The sequence below is a fragment of the Gopherus evgoodei genome, chromosome 14, assembly GCF_007399415.2.
Source record: "Gopherus evgoodei ecotype Sinaloan lineage chromosome 14, rGopEvg1_v1.p, whole genome shotgun sequence".
Taxonomy (NCBI): Eukaryota; Metazoa; Chordata; order Testudines; family Testudinidae; genus Gopherus; species Gopherus evgoodei.
Genome location: NC_044335.1, coordinates 31,808,697 through 31,829,068, shown reverse-complemented (window position 1 = coordinate 31,829,068; position 20,372 = coordinate 31,808,697). Strand labels below are relative to the sequence as shown.

General features: G+C 50.1%; 1 protein-coding gene across 5 annotated transcripts in view; it reads right to left on the bottom strand.

Moving 5' to 3' along the window:
- The window catches only part of NDRG3 (NDRG family member 3), a 120,824-nt gene continuing 100,452 nt past the window's right edge, over positions 1–20,372 (bottom strand). For 4 of the 5 annotated variants that reach the window (XM_030533134.1, XM_030533132.1, XM_030533135.1 and 1 more), the window contains 14 exons: positions 17,477–17,582; positions 16,453–16,573; positions 15,853–15,915; positions 15,456–15,516; positions 13,536–13,622; positions 13,084–13,140; positions 9,814–9,917; positions 8,881–8,946; positions 7,770–7,821; positions 5,284–5,331; positions 4,394–4,429; positions 4,261–4,312; positions 2,149–2,187; positions 1–1,612 (listed from right to left, as the gene is read on the bottom strand). In XM_030533134.1, coding sequence (XP_030388994.1) covers positions 1,434–1,612; positions 2,149–2,187; positions 4,261–4,312; positions 4,394–4,429; positions 5,284–5,331; positions 7,770–7,821; positions 8,881–8,946; positions 9,814–9,917; positions 13,084–13,140; positions 13,536–13,622; positions 15,456–15,516; positions 15,853–15,915; positions 16,453–16,573; positions 17,477–17,582 — 1,071 coding nt within the window. In that variant the 3' untranslated portion in view covers positions 1–1,433. The remainder of the gene's footprint in view (positions 1,613–2,148; positions 2,188–4,260; positions 4,313–4,393; positions 4,430–5,283; positions 5,332–7,769; positions 7,822–8,880; positions 8,947–9,813; positions 9,918–13,083; positions 13,141–13,535; positions 13,623–15,455; positions 15,517–15,852; positions 15,916–16,452; positions 16,574–17,476; positions 17,583–20,372) is intronic. The other variant, XM_030533133.1, reaches the window with a different exon arrangement.

Below are 20,372 nucleotides of genomic sequence, written 5' to 3'. Positions count from 1 at the left end.
AACAATGACTCATTTGTAGCTTTATTTAATAATAGGTACAAAGTGCCCTTCAGGCAGAGTCTCCCGGTCCCATTCCCTGCCTGAGTGGAGCAGAATATGAAAGCTCTGAGGAGCCAGTTCCCTACCAGTCAGAACTGGGCAGCAACGGAAAGAGTATGCGTTACCTTGACTTTATCAAGAGACCTGCAGTGACCTGACAGTTTATCCCTCATCTCAGTGAAGAGCTCCCCTGCTGTGTGACAGGGTCATTAATTCGCCTGCTCTCCTCTGTGACTCACCACATACAAAAAGAGCAACAGACTTGTGAATTCAATGAAAGAAGACAGAATCTGCATGGTGACATTCCCTAGCTGTTGGTTAGCCACAAGCTCCAGGCATGGAATACAGGCCATCTCTGATTGGAGTCAGATTCACTGGCATTTTTGCAGCAACAATTGAATTGGGATACCCTGCTCTGGCAATCTAGCTGGACCGTGTGGCAGTGCTAAGTGGATGCTGGCACAGCAGGAGTAGCAAACTCCCCCACGGCCCATTTCTGGATCCCAGGTCTGCAGCTGGGCACTGCTCACCACGTACTGAGTGTTAAGAGATTTCCAAAAGTCACAGCAAAGAGTCCAGTTATGAGGAGACGTGATCACATGTGATAAATGATCCTGTTTGCATCTGGCCCGCCTACAAACTGCTCTGGAGGGTCCCTGTGGGTCGACAAAGCCATGTTCGTTCGGCTGTAGAGCAGTGTAATCCCTTGTACTCTGCTGAATAGTGCATTTTAATTAGTGAGAATTAACTCATTAATTGCTTTGCCCTTTCAAGAGGTTCAGGTAAGAGATGGATCTGCTCATTCTGAAGACATGAGACCAAGACAATAGTCATGACTGTCCCACCCCCCAGGAGTGCTTTGAACCCCATCAGCCTGAGGAGTGCCAGGATGCTTTACCGTGCTCAGCACACCGTGTGGAATAAGACTCCTCTCCTGTGCCTGGAGTTTTGCACCATTGTGGGCTCGCTTCCCCTCACATCCAAAATGCGCTAAGAACTGCATCACAAAAGTCCTAATGTCCTTTAGCAGAAGCACAACTAGGAAGCAATTCTATCCTCACAAAGCCACAGACATCAGATTTAAATTATAAAGGGAACAACGGCTGTCATCGGATCGATACAGAGCACAGAAAGCACAGAAAGGAGGGGGCACTAGCATGTACAGTGACTGGATTCACTTGGCCTGTGGAATGTTAATGACTTTTAAAGTGGTTCTGTTCCCAGAAACATACAAAAAGGACCAAAGTAGCACCAAGCACAGACTATCAAGGAGGCAGCGGCTTGGATGGGCATGCACAGGTTAGAGAAAACTGTGGTTTTGCTGGATGAAATGATAGATTCTGGGTGAGGTCAGTGGGGGAGGATGAAGTTGTCTGGATCCAGAAAGGCTCTTCTTAGCAGGATACTTCCATGGTTTGAGGTGTGTCTTGGGCATCAGCTGCTTCTGGGGGCCCAGCAGTCCCCTCCCCTTGGTTGCTGATGTGCGAACGGCTGCGGGCACTCTCTCCAGAGCCCACACTGGAGGAGGAGTGGGTACGGGAGCGGATCAGTCTAGTCATACTCACTGTTGGCACTGCAGGAAAGAAAGAGGACTGTCAAAAGGAGCAAAGTCAGGGAGTTAGTGAACTACAGCTGATACCACTGGGCATGCTTGTGTCAGCATCCCGCTGGGTAAGCGTGAAAAGAGCTACACACCAGGATCAGAACTGTTACTCTCAGCTGCCCAAACCGGGCCTTTATGCATCAAAAGCAGGAGGTTTATGGCCTGATTTCAAAAGGTCTGAGGTGAGTGACTGCACATCGCATAACTGGCTATTTGCAAATACAGCCATGGCAACTTGTAAATTAGGTAGTGATTGGTCATGTGACCTTTTGAAAATAAGGCCTGTGCTCCAGATAATTGGAGAGCTGCAAACCATGCAACCGTCACCAAAACACAAATGAGAGGTGAAAACACACAGTGCACGCACACAACGTACAATGGAATGGCCCAGGATCTGGAGCACCAGCAAGACATGCTGTAAACAGCCAGAGCAATGCACCCGAAAGAAGACAGTGATTCAGTTCAGTATGCAGCCTTGGTCGTGCTAGGTGTGGGTTTGCAGGTACCTGACTCAGTGCTCAGGTGGCTGAGCTGCATGTAAGGGACTGGAAACAACGTGAGACAGGGAAGAGATGAACACGAGAGAGAGCAAGTTAATTCCCTCGTCAGCCTGGAATGCACTGTGCTGCTGGAGCGAACCCCAGCACCAGGTCTGCAGCCAGCCAGTGCTCCTGGGCTCTGGGCTCACACTCCTCACTGACAATCTCTTAGGAGCTTCCCTTTGAAAGGAAATCACCCCAGATGTTACTCAGCTCTCTGCCCATTAGAAAGAAAGGAAATCGGATTTCCTTGAAGACCACAGGAAAAGCCATGTTCTTAGTGGCTCCACTGGGCTTTCAGAACAGCAGGGCCCCTTATGAGAGATTGTGTTTAGTATTTACAGACCAGCCTCCCAGCCAAGATGAGGGCCATGGGATCAGAGTGTTGTCCCCTGAGCTGACAGTCATGGCCCCTGTCAAAGGCCTGCAGCTGTGCCCATGAGCACAGGGTGTCCCCTCCACGCTGGTGTTTGAGATGGGAACAGCAGCTAGAGCAGCACAGCCTGCTTTGGACAAGGGGAAGGAGCCGTTCCTTTCACTTGGGAGGCCCCTGCTCCTTAACCTGGGGCAAGCGTCCCGCTGGTAGTGACTTCTGCCCTGGCCTACGTCCATTCTCCAGTAGCACGGCCCTTGCTCGGCACTCTGCTGGGCCACAACCTGGATCCTGTCAGACGACATGTTGCCCTGACAGGCTGAAGGAGGGGTGCTCTCGCTTCCACTGGCACTCCATGCCCTGCCTGAAGGAGCCCTGACCCTCTGATGCCTGACGACAGCATTGGCAGCTCAGCCATCAGGGAAGCAAGGGTCACGCTCAGGCCCAGGGAACTCCGCTTAGGCCACGTAAGATCCAGGGAACCTCTGACATCACAGCATGCTGACGTCTCTTTTTGCTGGTGGATCGTGTCTACTCAGCCAACAACCTTCTCTCTAGGGGGCCAGTCTTACCTGCCAAGCAGGTGCCATGTAGGATAAAACCTGTTTTCCCACATCCATATCCGTGGGACAACAGCTGACTCTGAAGTACTGTGGGCCCAGCCAATGTTTTTGGCATACTGGAGATGGCAATGACTCTTCCAGGGCCCTGGCAGCTGCCGGCATGTTAGTGCTGGCTCCTTGGCCTCAGGGATGACTGGACTAGCGAGACTAGCTGCCCAGGAGATCTCTGTCATTCCCCACCCAACCATGCTGACCAGCTGCTGGCAAAGCTGCCCTCCTCTCATGTGGCTGGGCAAACACCCTGCCCTGCCACAAAGATGCTCCGGTTTAGCAGCCAGTTCTGTGGTGTCAGTGGCTACACCAACTGGGGCTTGAGCACCAGCCTTTACAGATCACAGGCTTGTCTCAGTAAGTGCTGCTACGGCAGCACCACAGCCAGCGTGATCGACACCCAGAGTGCTGGGGCCTGCACTGGAGACGTGTCCAGTTTAGGCAGGTAAAAGGCTGTTCTCCTGGACTGTTCAACAGGGGAAGGGATGATAACCTCAGCCCATGCCCCCACCTCAGAGCAAAGCACCTGCTGGGCCCAAAGCATGAGGAGGCTCTCACCAGGCTCCCAGAGATATTTGGGCTGATTTCTGTAGGTGCCTCAGGAGCTGACTCGCGCTCTGGGCAGTTAGTGGTACCCCCTGCCCATGGACAGTGCACACATAGCTGTGCCTGTGCTCCAGAGCAGAGCTCAGTCCAGAGCACTGCTGAGCACACACTGGTCTGGAGCTAGCTCACTGCCACCACTGGCAGGAGCCCCACACTCCCCCAGGGGCTGCCTGTGGGACCCAGCACAGAGCGGTTACCATTTGAAGGCAGCAGACCTTATCTAGGCTTTGCCATGCACTAGCCCTAGAGATGAGATGCTGTCTGCTAGGTGCTAAGAGTGGTTACCATCTCGATACACACATCTGCTGACATGCGCCAGCGCGACAGTCACTTCTCCAGGCTAAGCCGAGCCCCTGAGGGTACGTGGCTGGCTGTGCCACGGGACACCGCCCATCATAGACATACAGGCAAAGCCGATCCCCAGCACAGACCCATCGCCCTCCACACCAGCCCCACTCAGCAAAGGAAGCTGTGTTTGCTACTTACTGTAGCCCATTCCCTGCACAAAGTACTTGAAGGCTTCTGTCAGCTTCCCAGGCTGAGAAGACAAAATACGAGGCGTTAACATGTGCAAGGCTGGGGCCAAAACACAAAGCAGAGAACAGAGACAAGTTCTTACCTGAACCACTTGGGGCAGCCCTCCGCAGTCTGCCATCTGTAAAAAGGAAAGAGGAGCTTTGAAGTGTCCCTTCCTCATGCCATGTGGCCAGGCCAGGGGCTGGGCTAACACTGCCAGCCCCGCTGGGGCCCACTCGATCCTCACTGACCAAAAAGCAGAGGCTGCCCCCTCACCTTTAACACAGAGCAGTGACCTATGGTGACTGGGGGTTCCAGCATGCAGCGCTTCACCGGGACTGTCTCCATTTGGTGCAAGGAGCATGGTCCGCTAGTCTTCACAGGCTGCACATCTCCACTAACAAGGGGTGTCCCGGGCCATATTCTAGGAGTCAGAGAGCAACTCCTTCACCAGCCATGTACCATGGCCCTTCCTGCCAGAGGAGGGATAGACTCCCTACCCTAATATCCAGGCCCTTTATGCCCCCTAGAGATAAGGGTGGGTCTGCCCAGTGAGAAATCCCTGGTGAAGGGTGGAGGTGGCAGGGACTTGCAGCTGGTCTAAAGGCAGTGCAAGTGACTCCTGTGCCACCCCAACTGGCCCTGGCATAGGGGGCATACTAGGGGCATGCAGAGCACATGGCTGGGACACCTCTGCACTCCAGTTCTCAGCTGGCAGGTGCTCCCTTGGGGACTGTTTTCCAGTCAGTGTAAGCTCAAGCAGTTCCAAGGCCATTGCTGTGCAGTGCAGAGACTCCAGGAACCTAGCAGCCTGCCCCCTCTCCTGTGCTGAGTGGAGCATTGCTCAGGAGAGCATCTGACCCAGATTGTCTCTCTAGACACCTCTGTGAAAGCCAGATGCATTGAAGGAGATCAATGCACAGAGCTGGGCCCTCAGCAGAGACACAGTATCCCTAAGGCAGCCTGTGGCAGGCTCCTGGAGCTGCTGGGTACCTTCAGGAGCGTAGTGTTGGTAGGGTCCAGCCGCGAGTTACATTCAACCTAAAAGCAAAAAGGGAAAAATCAAATGGTATCACATGCACACAAGTGAGAGATCTGGAGCATGGGGCAGGTGCTTTCATCGGGGCTGCTGCTCCCCAAGAGACAGCAGCCATCCTCAGTGACAGGAGCATCCAGGGACCAGGCTGTCGCCAGCACAATCCCAGCATGGGAGGTGATCAGAAGGCGGAGGATGATACCGGGCAGATGGAATGTAGAGCAGAAGGGGCATAAGTAACTTCTTGCAGTAAGAATTAAACCCTCCTTGTGCTAAAGACTGATCCACCAACAGCCTGCGTTACAGCAGCCACAGCTTGTAGGAGGCACCACAGAATGGAGGGAGGATCCTAATCCGGCCCCCTGCTCCCCAGGAGACGTGTACCGAGTGGTATGTAGGCTAGCTGAGCCCAGGAGAACTAGTGGAGTGAGGCCAGGCCAGGGCTGTCATAACTCTCCTACTCAGATCTGAACCTTAGAGTTCAGAACATGAGAAGCTAGCATGAAACCTTCAAACTTAATTACCAGCTTGGATCTGATATCGCTGCCACCAGCCAGAATTCCAGTGTCTGGCTCACTCTGGTCTCCCCAAAACCTTCCCTGGGAAACCCCCAAGACTCAGATGTCCTGAGTCTCACCACAAAGGGAAATAACCCACTTCCCTTCTCCCTCTTCCCCTCCAGGTGTTCCCTCCCTGGGTTCCTGGAGAGATATACAGATTCAAGCTCCGTGAATCTAAACAAAGGGATTCCACCCTCTTTACCTCCTCCCAGATTTCCCCGCCCTGGGTACTCTGGGAGATTCCCTGCTTCAAGTCCTTGAAACACAAGTACCGAGAGATCTAATCTCTCTCCCCCCTCACCCAGAGGGTATGCAAAGTCAGGCTTAGTAAATCTAACACAAAGAGATTTTCCCCCTCCCTTCGTTTCTTAGCCTTAACCAGTGAAAAACACTCAAAAAGGTCTTAAAAAGAAAGCTTTATATAAAAAGAAAGAAAAAGGACATAAAATGGTCTCTGTATCAAGGTGACAATATACAGGGTCAATTGCTTAAAGGAAAAAATGAATAAACAGCCTTATCCAAAAAGAATACAATTTAACACATTCCAGCAACTACACACGGGTAAATACAAAAAAACAATATAAACCTATTGTCTTACTATCCTTGTACTTACAACTTGGAAACGGAAGATTAGAAAGCCTGGAGATAGAAAGATCACTCTCAGAGCTGAGAGGGTCACCGAACCAAGACAAAGAACAAAGAACTCACACCCAAAATGTCCCTCCACCCAGATTTGAAAAAGTCTTGTTTCCTGATTGGTCCTCTGGTCAGGTGTTTGGTTCCCTTTGTTAACCCTTTACAGGTAAAAGAACATTAACCCTTAGCTATCTGTTTATGACAAGGGCATACTATTATGCAGTATTTTGAAGGGATGGTGCATCTCAATGTTAGTGTGCTGTCCAGGAGCTGGGAATTGGGCTATTTTGTGCTATGTCACATCAACGGAGGCTGAGGCCTGAGAAAGCCCATTGCTGCCTCCCTGCTGCCAGCTGGGAAGTGACTGGAGTCCTCGGGGACACTATTACTGCTGCTAAATCAAACCCTGTGAATGACCTGGACTCTTGACCAAAGGAACAGGGACCCACGGCGGTGTGAACTAAGCGCCATGTAGCAGCCCTACAGATCTACATTAAGGGCTTGTTGCAAGATACATGTCATTGAAACTGCCATGGCCATAGCTGCATGAGCCCTGAGATGCTCAGGTACAAGGAGTTTAGTCAATACACTCATAGCTCTTCTGCTGAAACTCCCTTTAGATCTGTCCCCAAGGAGGCTGATCCTGAAATGCCTAGATCAGGGCTGCGCAAACTTTTCCAGTCACACCCCCCCTTACCATTCATGGAATGTACCGTGCCCATTACCACCCTTACTTCTGTGCTGTTGCTGGTGGCGGCACTGCCTTCACAAGTGGGCAGCTGGAGAGCGGTGGCTGCTGGCCAAGGCATTCCTGTTGTTTGCAGTGTGGGAGGACTATTTTTCTTAACCTCGCTCCTGTCCCACAATACCCACTCTATTTTTATCCTGCTCCCACTATTATGGCAGCAGATCCTGCGGGACCCGTGGGATCCCAGTTTCTTTGCGCCTCGCCCCCCTGAGAATCTTTTGTGCCCCCACAGAGGGGTCAACTCCCAGTTTGCACATCACTGCTGTAAGTAATAGCTGACCGATCTCTCAGCTTCCAGGGCATGCAGCCTGGTTTCTGCCTTTGGCAAACACAAGCAGCACTACTGACTAATATAAATAAAAGACACGCCCTTTTTGTAAGACGTTTAGAGTGAGTCTTGAGTACTAGCTAGTCAGTAGGTGGAGTGAGGTGGGGAGTTGCTAATTGCTCGTAGGGACTAAGAAGAGCATTCAGTGCAAAAGAGACCTTGTATACGTACCACAGCTTCAACGGCAGGCGAGCTGTCACCAACCACTAATAAGGCAGGGCACCTAGGCAAAAGCCAGCAGAGAAGTACATTAATTGCAGTGCATCTGGGCGACCTTTAATCTATTCATAGCTTTCATGGATCCAACTTGGCTTTATTCTCCTCTAGCCTCTCAAAAACCTTTATTAATTCAGAGCGTGGATCGGGACCCCCATTGGTGCTGAGGGGGCAGGGAACGGTGCTTGTCCCAGGACCCCTGCTGCTGCTCGGGGGGCAGAGAGCTGGGCAGCAGTGTGGGAGCCCTACGAACAATGGAAGCTGCGGAGATGGGACCTGCAGGTGGAGGCAGTGCATGGAGCTGTCTGGCTGCGCCTCCACCTAGGAGCCGGACATGCTGGCCACTTCCGGGGAGCTCCCCTGAGGGATGTGCTGCCCAGAGCCCTCACCTGCACCCATACCCCAATCCCATCCCACACCCAAGCTCCTACTGCTGCTGGGGGTGGGAGGAGGAGGGGCATGGTGGCCTGAGACTGCCCCAGCAGCAGCCGGTGTGGCTGGCCCAGGGGCTGCCCAAGCTGCTCAAGTTGCCCCCTGGCCAGCTGCACCTGCCATTGCAGAAGTCACGGAGGTCACAGCCTTACTTATGACCAAGTATTCAAAAAATTAAAAAAATAACATTAGTAAACTTAAAGTTAGCCTAGGTCTTAGATTTTGCTATAACCCAGAAGTGATTAAATTTGCAAATCTTGAAAAATTGAGACAGAAAAGTACATTAAGAAATCTCCAAAAGGAGCTATTTAGAACTGCTTAGAACCCAGTAACAGAACACTAACTCTGCTCCTAAAGTAAGTGCTGTGAACTTGGGGAGGACACACGGTCATCCGTGTGCAACAAAGGGATAATTCCTTCTTTAAAGGGAACATCAGCACAACCTTAACCCTGCAGCCATGATGTGCCCCCACCACACCGCCCTCTAGATCAATATTTCTGCATCCTGAGCCAGTGCTGCTGAATTCTTCTCAGCTTTCTGGCTCTTGGGTCTCTTGCTGAGGAGCGGCAGCCTCTCTGCTGAACTAACTCTGCAGTTTGCAGTGGGTGCACAGACTGATCCACAGCAACTTACTTGAATGTTTTTGTGGTATTTTCACTGATGCCCAGAACTGGCCTCTCAATTTCCAGGTCTCTGCGGCTGGAAGACAAAGGAGAACAGCTCTCCATCAGACAAACCCAGGTAATCCGGATGTGGGGGGTGTCAATATGATCCTGTGGATTCCGTCTGGAGAGAGGTCCATGGAACGAGAGGACTCCGCCTCCCCATTGGAGACCAGAACACAAAGTGACCAAGGTCACACACAGGAATTTGTGAGCCTCATCAGAAAACGCAGCACGATGCCCCATACCATATGCAAGTGCTACTCAGAGAAGCAGCAATAAGTCAGAAAACAGTGCTTGGTCTCCAAGCTTCAGAAACAACCTAGGCCTGACCCACAGAAGCAGCGGTGGCAAGTTAGCAGAGCCACGTGACTCACTCAGCAGAGCAAACAAAGCACTGGCCTGCACTTACAGGTCAAAACCGGAGAGGATATGAGGGGAAACAACAGGCGGATGTGAGCCCTTTGCCCAGGCGTAGAGCACTCCTGAGCCTCCATGTCTGAATACAGAGCACTCTGCGGTGCTTACCCTGTTTCTGAAGAGATGATGCATCGGAGGGCAGAGAGGCTGATCTGGGGATAAAGGCTGAGGCGGCTCGATTTGTAAGAGAAAATAATTAGTTACAAGAGTCCAGGGCTGTGAGCTGAATTCAAGGAAGGGTTAGGACCTGTAGGGAGCTTCACACAGAGTAACTCATATGTGGAAGAGACTCACTGAAGAGTACCAGAAGGCACTAGGCAAAGGTTTGAGGGCACCTTTGGAGCTGAACTGTTTATCCCCCATGATTCCTCCCTGCTCCCTGGTGTTACATTTGCTACAATGCTATTTGTACCCATTGATACACAGGGCATGAGGGTAACACTGAGATCGGACTTCTATGCATGGGCAGAATGGAGTCCAGTACCTGTTATATGAGGCAAGAAACATCTGAAGGTTCTCTTGGTTAATGTCCTGTGCAATATGGAGCCTGTACGTCTGGATCAGGTCCAGATTAGCCTGCAGTTCTTCCTGCACACGGGGGGAGGGAAGTTTAGAAAAAGACATTGATCAACCTCTTTTGTTACTATTATACATTTAAAAATGCAATTTGAGAAATGAACTTCACTGACTGTGCAACAAATTACTGAGCTGGGTTCAGATAAACAATTCATTCTGCTGATAAAGCCAACGGTAAAAACCCCAAACCACACTCCAGACTGATTTACACTACAAGTTTTGCTTGTAGAACTAGGTCCATTAAGGGTATGATCTTTTACCAAGATTATATTGGTACACATGCAGTTATATCAGTAGAAAGATGCCTTATACCAGTATAGCTTATTTTGGTTCCTGAACTAGACTCTACTATACTTGTATAAGCACTCATATTAGTATAGCTGCCTCCAAATTAGGGGCTTTTGCCACTTTCTCTATACCACACACAATTTTCTCATATAGACAAGCCCTCAGAATGGTGTTATTTGCAGAGAAAAATCTCACTCCCTTGTCTAGACCTGTAAAGACGTTTCACCTGAGGTTGGTGCACACTCTGAAGTTTTGCCGACATATCTACATCAGTTAGGCGTGTGAAATCCCCCTCCCCCACTGACGCAGCTGTGCTGACAAACCAGCGTAGATGCAGAGAGTTGTTGTCGACACAGCTAATTTTGCTCCTGAAGGTGGTGTAGCTATGCGGGTAGAACTCCTCCTTTTGGAGGCTTATGCTGCCGCTCCACTAGGAGCGCTGCCGGCGCAGCCACACCAGCAGAGTATTTGTCAAGCAGAGAAGCCCTGATTGTTGGATATGATTGTAGGGGGAGGGGGAGAGAAAGGAGCAATGTGGGAGTGTGAGGATCGGACATGAGGAGGTGAAGTGGGGAGAGCAGAGCATACACTAAACAGTGACTTACAGATGTGGGAGGTTTGGCTGTTGTGACAGAGACCCACTAGGCATTTGCTCCTGTGTGCCAGCAACTCGTGCCAGGCCTGACATATTCACTACACCCAACTCACTACTGTCACAGCCTGTGTCGAAGGGGAGCGGAAGGTATCATATGTGAACTGGTCACTCGGTGGTGATTAATATCCTTGTGAAAGGTCTGCATTAAGATCAGACGAGGAATTACTGAGCCTCACTAATATTATGCTTTAAAGTCTGTGACCAAGCAAAGGGAGAGAACAGGATTTCTCCCAGATAGAAGGGAAGGCATGGTGGAATCAAAACGTGGCAGCCCCATTTACATACAAATCAGCAGGGGGATGGGAAGCCCACAGGAATGGAAAAACAGCGTGAGGTCATCCTGAGTCTGGGGACAAAATAGGGAGTTTGGGAAGATATAAGGAGAGAGGAGAAGCCATCACTGGACAGACAAGAGCCAGAGCTCTTGCAAGCTGGGACAGATGGGTCCTTCGCCAAGGAGGCTGAAGTCTCCAGGAACTGAATATAAGTGAAAAGCCTATTTAGGCAAAGCTCTTTCGCATAGGAAGACAAGAGGAAGCATTACTTTGTACTTCTGTGGAAGGTCCTGACTGAGAGAAAGCCAGTCACGGCTGGAAAGAGAGAGACTGATATGAAATTACCGTGAACTAGTCAGCCACTAGAGAGAATCATTGTTTCCAAGAAGCGTGGATCTGTTTTTCCCCTCTTCTGCGACTACAACTAGTTTAGGAATGGCTCAGCAGGATTTGGCCCGGCCCTGCAGCCCCTGAGTCAAAAGGAAGAGCTTGAGGGGGGAGTAGAGCAGGTTAGTGCCTTGGTATGTGGCTGGACACACTGTCCTACTGTCCCCACAACTCTTATAGCAACCAAAATGTCTCTAGACTGAACACAAAGAAACCTGCTGGTCCCCTCTTACCAGCTGCATTGTGTAAATATGGAGGAGGGTCAGGGCAAAAACACACCAGGTTCCCACTGCACTAGTTTCCACGGACAGACCAGGGTCTGCGGGGACTGGGAGAAGCTTAATTGTTGGGTCAACAAAATGTCTGACTCTGTGTGGATTTGACAAGCCCAGGAAAGGCAGGAAAGTAGGGTGACCAGATGTCCCGATTTTATAGGGACAGTCCTGATTTTTGGGTCCTTTTTCTTATATAGGCTCCTATTACCCCCCCACCCTGTCCAGATTTTTCACACTTGCTGTCTGATCACCCTACAGGAAAGCCATGCTTGCAGGCTTGCTTGCCACTCACACCCTCTGTCCATAGCAGCTGGGAACATCTGTAACTCCACCAACAGAACCCTTTTCTGGAGACACTCATATAAATTCCTCAGACCTTTTAACCAGTGGGGGAATTCAGGGAAGGATTCAAAGCTAAGTAGCAGTGATAGCAAAAGGCAGCAGAGGAACAGCTGCTAAGTGGTAACACTTGGAGCAGAAGGGTTGCTTTCGAAAATCAGAACCAGGAAAGAAGTTTGCAAACAAAAGGTCTCTGTTGGAACACACTGGCCTGGAAAACCCGTTTACCATAAAAGAGCGAGTTTGTCTGTAAAGAACTCACCCAGATTACTGCATTGCTGAAAAAAACACTGCACATGGCCGTGCAAGGGATGGGCTCAAACATTTTCTGAGTTCTGCCCAAATTCAGAGCTGTTCCCTAGATAAGCTCCCAGGAAATATAAGAGTTTATGGTGAAGAGCATAGACAGCTTCCTTTGTTCCTGACTTTTCCCCAGAAGCCAGTGTAGACCTGCTCTGCACTGGGACCATAGAGGAAAGGGAGCTGTGAGAAAAGAATCTTTTTTTTTTTTTTTTTTAAGATGTGAGTTTGCATTGCAGACTATTAGAAAGCTGCTGCTTCTCAGAGACCTTCTAAATGCCTGAATGGCATCAGAACTGAGAGACTGGCATCGGCATATGCCACACAACTCTACCATTCCTTTCCTAGGTGCAGGCAGGGGACGGGGTAGTTTAGGAAATCAGCTCTCCTGCAGGAGAGAGTGGATTTCATTCACATTTTACTGCCTTGCCTGATGCTGAGAATGGAGTGAGTGGGCAGGGCAGGTGATAGGATGTGCATGAATGCCGCTAAAGGTGCCAAGTCCTGGCTGCAGGGTTGCCCACAGAGAACCTGGCACCATCTGTGGCAACCCTTGTTTGGCACAGAGAGATCCCAAGATCTGAAGGTCAGCTCAGTACAAAGCATAAGGCCCACACTTTGCTTTGTGTTGTCAACTCTGCAGCCTGCAGTTTACTTACATGACCAAAATGGTGAGCCAAGACAATGTCCACTATGTTGGTCGTCCAGCCTGAAAACTGAAAAGTAACAAAAACATCTCATGCAAATTCCTTTGTGAAACGTAGCGACAAATGACACAAAAACTGTAAAGGCCAAAACTAGCTTTAGGTATGGGGAATGAGCCCCTAGAGTTCTGGAAGCGCTTGGCTCCTGCCAGAGAAGCATATAGAACACAGCTCCCTGGAGTTCACCAGCTCATCTGAGATAAATGTTCCAACCCCTGGCCATGCTAGGGCCTTCAGTGACTCTGAGCTGGCTGGCAATACCAAGTATCACTTGCAGTATTCCAGGGTCTCCTAGCCAACATCACCAATAGTTGCTTCGTTTGAGAACTCAGCCTGAGGGGCCTACCTCAGTGACTTGTACAGTATGGTCTGCAGCACTCATGCACACAGAGAGAGAGGAGTCTCACCTTGGCGGCTGCCCAGTCCATCCAGCCTTTTGCACATGGATCAACATTGATGAGCACGAGCCCCTCCACCAGGTCAGGGTGATTGAGCTGCAGGGAAACACAGCACACTCAGTATGAGGGGCCCCAGGGGACCAGGAGGCACAGTGGCTGGGGAACTCCCTGGGAGAGGCAGTGACAGCAAAATAAGAGGAAAACTTGTAACTGAAACCCTGATTAGATCATTGCTAACAATACTTCTCACAGAGCAGGGGCAGTAGCCTCATCCCATTCTACTGAAGCAAGAAAATCAAAGTGACTCTCCCAGGGTCACACCTTGGGGGTTCATAGCAAAGCAGGAAGAGATTTCTGTTGTCAGATGTCACCAGTGTGGTGCTCTGCTCAACGATGATAACAGTCAGCTACATGCGTGTGTGTTCTCCCTGTGTGCTGCCCCGGCTCTGCGCACATAACTCTGACACAGCAGACCCCAAGAGAACCCCCAATGACCAAAGACTCTAATAAAATATGAAGGCACCCGGCCAGGATTATTGTCAAACGAAGCACAGTAATAGTTTCCCACAGACTCTACAGAACATACTATGAATGTGCACCCCCTAACAATGAACCGGCTCAGTCAGTGATTTGCCACTGCCCTCTAGGCCAGACAAAGACATCCACTCAGGGGTGCACTCTTATACACAGGTGAAAACAGGTTACACATCATTCCTGACGTATTGAGGTACAGCGCCTCTAAGCAGTAGGGTGCTGCCTCTCCCCAGTGCAGGTTGGTTCAAACAAACAAGTTTATCCATCATATTGTCCTTTTGACCCTGTCTTTAGGATGGGTCTGCCTGTTCCTTGTTATTCTGTGGAATGTGCTTATACTGGGATGTTCTGGTGCTATCCTGGCACACGTTCCTCTTATTAGTGCTTATATGTGTATACATGCTTTTAGCTGCTGCCTTCTTGCCAACTTCGGTGAGCAGGACCTGCCTCTGGTTCACAGCATAACTTTGCTTTATGTTAGCAAGGTCTTGACCATTACTTTAGTTCAGGCCTCATACTGGGTCCCTGATACCAAGGGTTTATGTTTCAGGGACTCATCTTACTACAATTTTCAGTGCTGCATCCTCACCATGGCCCCCTCAGCTTCCTGTAAAATGCAGGCCCATGACAAGGGACACGTTGTCAGTACCCAGAATTCTCAGCAGGGACCATTTGGGGAATATAGTTACATCTAGAGTCTTCTCTGTTTTAATCTGCTGATAGAAGGAAAGAAGCTGGTTCGAGCAAGGCACAGGGAACTCAGGTACTACATCTACATCGCCCACACAGCTCTGCTACTGCATCTGCCCACAGGGAAGAGACCAAGACACATTAAAACTACTTGAGATGTCCATTTTCTGGGCAGTTGGACACTGCCTAACACCCATGACCATGCTAGAACCTGAACCCAGACTGCTCATTGTGGGAAGTGAGAGTGTCCGCTGCTCCACTCGGAGATCCACACTGACAGCTTTCAGTCTGGATTTCCTATCCGCCTTGGATCACTGGACTTTCAGCACAGGAAAGCTGTTTACGTTGCTCTAAGTCTGAGCTGCAGATTTTAGAAATGGGATTTATCTTTCTAGCTATGAACAGTGAGATGAGATTCAGTACAGTGTGAATACTTGTCTCCTCTCCTACGTGTGGGGGGCCAATCCCTAACCCCACTGACCTCTCCAGCAGCTTTCCACTGACTCTAATGGCATCCCTATGCCAGGCACTCACCCCCAGTCTGGCAAGGCTGTAGAGCAGCATCGGCTCTGTTTAACCCCTCAGGTACCCTAAGCAGCTCTCATTTTGCCATTTGAATGTATCCTGAAATCCCTGCTTCTCAGCCTGTGCCCTGCAAAGAGGCAGTATGGTTAGCGGGGGCAGGGTGGAAAAAAACCTACTTACCGCAAACCTGCTGAGGATGTAAGCACCAGCTCCAATGCCAATCCCAATGATGCTTTTCAGGCTGAAATGCAGACATATCAGAGTCAAAAGAGACACTCTAAACTCAAGCCCTGGGTATCCCCACCCCACCCAAGCCTCAGACCAGCTTGTCTGGATCAAAGGCTTGTTCTCTTTTTGGCCCTGCAGTCACCCAGCAGGCATGCGGTGGAATGTGCTCTCTGAAGAGACACTCCATGCCAGGGCTGTCTGCACTGGGCAAGTGCCTTGGCACAGCCATTGTCCTTTGCACGCAGCACAACCAGAGCCCCGCAGGAGCACAGGCAGAGCTGCTGGAATGACAGCATGGCCTCCTAAGATAATCTGACAGGAGTCAGCCTGGGCCCCTCTGCACACTCACCTCAGGTGGGTTAGAACAGCAGACAGCATTTCAGCCAGTTCATCCATACTAGGATAGTAATACCTGAAACCCAAAGGAGAGGCTGGAATCAGCAAGCCTCCGAACACTGACCTCCAGAGGCGACACAGCCTTCCGATGACATTCCAAGAGCCAGAAACATTCGAACGGCTTGGGCTCTGGTATCTATGGTGCAGTGACACTGCAGCATGGCACATTACGGATCCCACCCTGTAAGCTGTGTTCACAGAGATCTGTCCCGCAAAGATCCCATGCTGGAGAATGAAGGGATGGACCGAGCAACTGCAGCTATATATTAGTTTGGGTCAGTTGGGATCATGTGCTAAATCAGAACACTCCCAGCAGCATTGCTTCCAGCACCGGCTCTTAGCGATGCAAGTGCCTCTTCTGCTCTAGAGGGCAGAGACCCTGCTGGCTGGAGTGACCCCTCCCCAGCTTCCCCTCCGCCTACCGCCAGGGCTGACCAGATGGCAGCCTGCCTCTGCCAGCATAGGGAACCCCATTTGGATTAAATAGCATCTTGGTGTGAGCAGGCCCTGAGCACACCTGGAGCTCTGAGAAGGCACTTCTGAGAGTTCTTACCCAGTCGGGAAAGGGGGAGCTCCCTCCTGCTGGCCTGGCGCATCCACGTGGCACACAGCGAAGTGCTGGGTAATCTCCTGCATGTCTTCAAAGTTAAAGAATGCATTGAAACAGGATTTGTCTGCAAGAGAAATGCCCAGTGAGCCTTGGACCCAGCCCAAATACTGCTACAACTCATGTTTGGAAGAGCAGTGCCACCCACCTGCACCAGCCCAAACAGGCTGCTCTGGAAACCCCATTGCTGCTGTGCATGAAGACTGGTGGTGCATGTGTGACCAGGGGTCTGTTAAAGTCCATGTGACAGCAATCTAGGGAGTGTTCGGTGTTGGGAAAGCACAGGGTGGGGGTGGGGCAGAAACAATCACAAGCTAACCTCACGGCCCAGCCAATCAGCCACTCACCGCACTGCTCAGCTCACACAGACGCAGTTTATAGCAAGAGGACACAAGACTGAGGAACATGGGGTTTGCAGCCAGACCAAGAGCCCCTGGTTACTCATGTACACAGGTGCTGGGCTTCTCCTAAAAGCAGTTACGTGAGGGGCCTGGGAAGCTCCTGGGGGTGAAACCTTTTGGAAGAGTGGCTGGGGTGATGAGGACCTATGAATAGCAGTGCCTGCCTTAGAGTGGTTCTCAGCACCATGCCACGCCTGCTGCTAACTAGTCTGCTCAGCCTCTCCATAAAGGAGGGGGCGGTGCGTGAGAAGGCCTCAGGCAGCCAGCTCCATCAGTCAGTGCTCCACTCAGTGGGGCCTCTGACCGAACTGCTGGCCACTCTGCACCCTCACTGAGACTCCCCCCACCAGGGCCTTCAAGGCCTGCAGAGAGCTGCACTCCAGACTAGGGCCTTGTCATGTGCTCTGTTCCCATCTCAGCTCCAGGCCAGCCTGATTTCTGTGCTCTCTGCATCAGGGGACCAGGAGGCTCCCAGGGACCACTGCGATTCTGAATCTTGCCTTAAAACTGGCCCTTTAGAACCCACACAGGCTGATGGGGGAGAGTCTCCTTGGAGCAAGAGGACTTACGGTTGAGGCCAATGTCATGGTAAGTGAGGATGACAGGTCTGTTCCCCTTCGGGGTGCCCCGCATGGTGACATGGACAACTCCAAAAACTGTCTCGATGTCATGCTCCTGCAGAGAGAAGAGAACAGTCTCACTACAGGGACGACATAACCAGGGGCAGACTTGGTCTGAGAGGGCAGCAGGGAGTCCAGGGCAGGAGTCTTGGTATGTTTCATGATTACTTCCCTCTTCCCACAGGCACCACTAACACTGGCGAAGCCTCATGAACGCTCAGCTCCTCAGAGTCACAACCCTACCGCCACGACCGCTCAGTGTGAGGTATTCTGCAGGACATGCCACCACATCTCGCTCACTGCTCTGCAGAGCCAGCACTGGCCACAGCTACCAGGCAGTTATTACACTTCACTGGTGCACAGCTGGGATGAGGGCTTGGAACCAGGCTGTTTGCAATCTTAAGGTCTCTTTTCGGTCACTTTAGCAGGGTCTTTCTGGTCATATGCTGGTACAAGGTTAGAAATTAACAGAACATGGCTTCTCCTCACAAGTTTTCATAGTGGAACCCACACAACAGAGATTGCTGCACGGGCACATTCACAACAGCATTCCTGTGGCAACGGCATCCCAGCCTTGGAGCAGTAACCCAAGGGAGCAGGTACGTCACTCTGATGCCTCCAAGGATTTAACAATGGAAATGTGAGCAGCCTGCACGCCTCACACCACAGCTGGGAGGATTCCCCAGCTCTCTTCCTGCAGTTCTGGTGGCACATCCCCCAGCGTGAACATGGTTACACTATTATAACGGTGCATTTATTACCCGTACAGCTATTCCAGAATGGGAAGGGGAATAAAGGATGTGTTTACTGGTCTAACTGCATCCATGTTAAGGCTTGCACCAGTATAACTAGCTCACCTGCCCAGCACAGTTACTCTGGTACAAAACGTTCATAGAGCAGGACTCAGGCTCGCACCAAATGAGAGGATACGGCACTATGATCACAGCCATTCTTAAACTGAACAGCCAGAGAAAACTGGTGACAAATCTAACTATTGGAGACCAAAAACAAGAGGTTGTTTTAGAAGCATGGTGACTTGTAGACCAGGCAGGGGGTTGTGTACTCACAGGATTTACCACAATCAAACTGAAGAGCTGGTGACAAGCACTTTCAAACTCTACTGCAAATCAGAGCTGAGATCTCTAAAGCAGAAGAGTGTGTCCATCCCAGAACCTGAGTTGCCTTCCTCCTCACACGGGGCATAGCCGCTCATATGCTTTGCTGTGTTCACAGATCATCAAATCTACCCCTGTCTACGTCCCCTGGATCCCTGACCTCTGAGCCCGCTGGCTTCCTGGCACCAAAGCCAAGGTGCCAAAAAGCATCTGAATGTACAGCAACTGCCCCAACAGACAGTATAGCAGCATCCTTCCAGACTGCAGCTCAACTGCAGGCACTCCTGGCGGAGTTTAAAGAGGCACTATCCATTTACAGGACAGCTGGCCAAGGTTTTCCCCTCTAAACACAGGAAATGGGAAGACTCTGGTCTACCAATTACCAGCCTCCCTGCCTATCTAAACTATTCTAATCATCCACCTGCTTTTATATCCGCCATACTACAGTACCCGAGAGCTAGTCAGTTACGCCTTGGCTGCAATACTCCGAACTCGGTCCTGTCCAATACCTTAACCACAGGACTGCTGCCTTTTGCTGACAAAACTGTATAGTGTAGACAAGGCCTAAGACTTTGGAACTTTTGGTGAGAGAGACCTTTGCTTTGAATTCACTTAGCTTGTTAAGTATTAGAGGGGTAGCCATGTCAGTCTGGATCTGTAAAAAGCGATAAAGAGTCCCGTGACACCTTATAGACTAACAGATATATTGGAGGATAAGCTTTCGTGAGTGAATAGCCACTTTGTCAGACGCATGTTAAGCTTGTTAAGTTAGGTATTAGTTGTGTTTTAACTTTTATTTCCTTGTAACCAATTCTGACTTTTATGCCTCATTACTTGAAATCACTTAAAATCTATCCTTCTATAATTAATACATTTGTTTTACTGTTTTATCTAAACCAGTGCATTTGGATTGATGCTTGGGAAACTTCATCTGTGAGAACAGGATTTTGGCATATCATTTTCTATTAATGAAATGACAGACTATCTATGAGCTTGTATTGTCCAGCGGGGTGCTGGGCAGTATAAGACACACATTTCTTGGGGGGAAGTCTGGGACTAGGAGTAATGTATATGCTGGAGGCTGTTTGTGAGCAGACCAGAAGTGGTTGCTCTCATGGCGAAGCAGTGTAAAAGGTACTGTGAGTTGGAGAACTGAGAGGATACAGCCATCCATCAGTCCAGACTGTACCCTGGGTAATGTCAGATCCATCTTTACTGAAAACTCAGCAAACACTTTACTAGAGAAGGGTGAAGTATTTTCTTCTGCATAAAGTAAAGCAAATGTTACATTAATCCCACTCTGTGCTAGCTTAGCTCTGTGGGCCATAAACCACTGCAGGCCTAGGATCTGATCAAACCCGCCATATTAAAACAGCTTTGGGTGAAACTTGGGGAATTCATCACTAAAATAAATAAATAAAATAAATAAAAGTTCTGCTGCTGATAAAGCACCCACACACACACACACACACACATACACTCCCCAGGAACGTCCCTTACAAAAGTTATAATCACCAAGGTTGTAAAGACAAGACACACAGGTGCTGGGAAATTTTAGGAAGGATATAAAGAGAAACACAACAAATGGTATAATAAGCTCTAGTGAGAGCTTTTATGATGACCATCTGCACAAACAAAAAGTCACAAATACGTTACAATTTAAACGTAAAAAAAATGTAAAAGACTTAAGCAGGCAGGAGGACATGTAGGTGCCAGTGTGTATGGTTCAA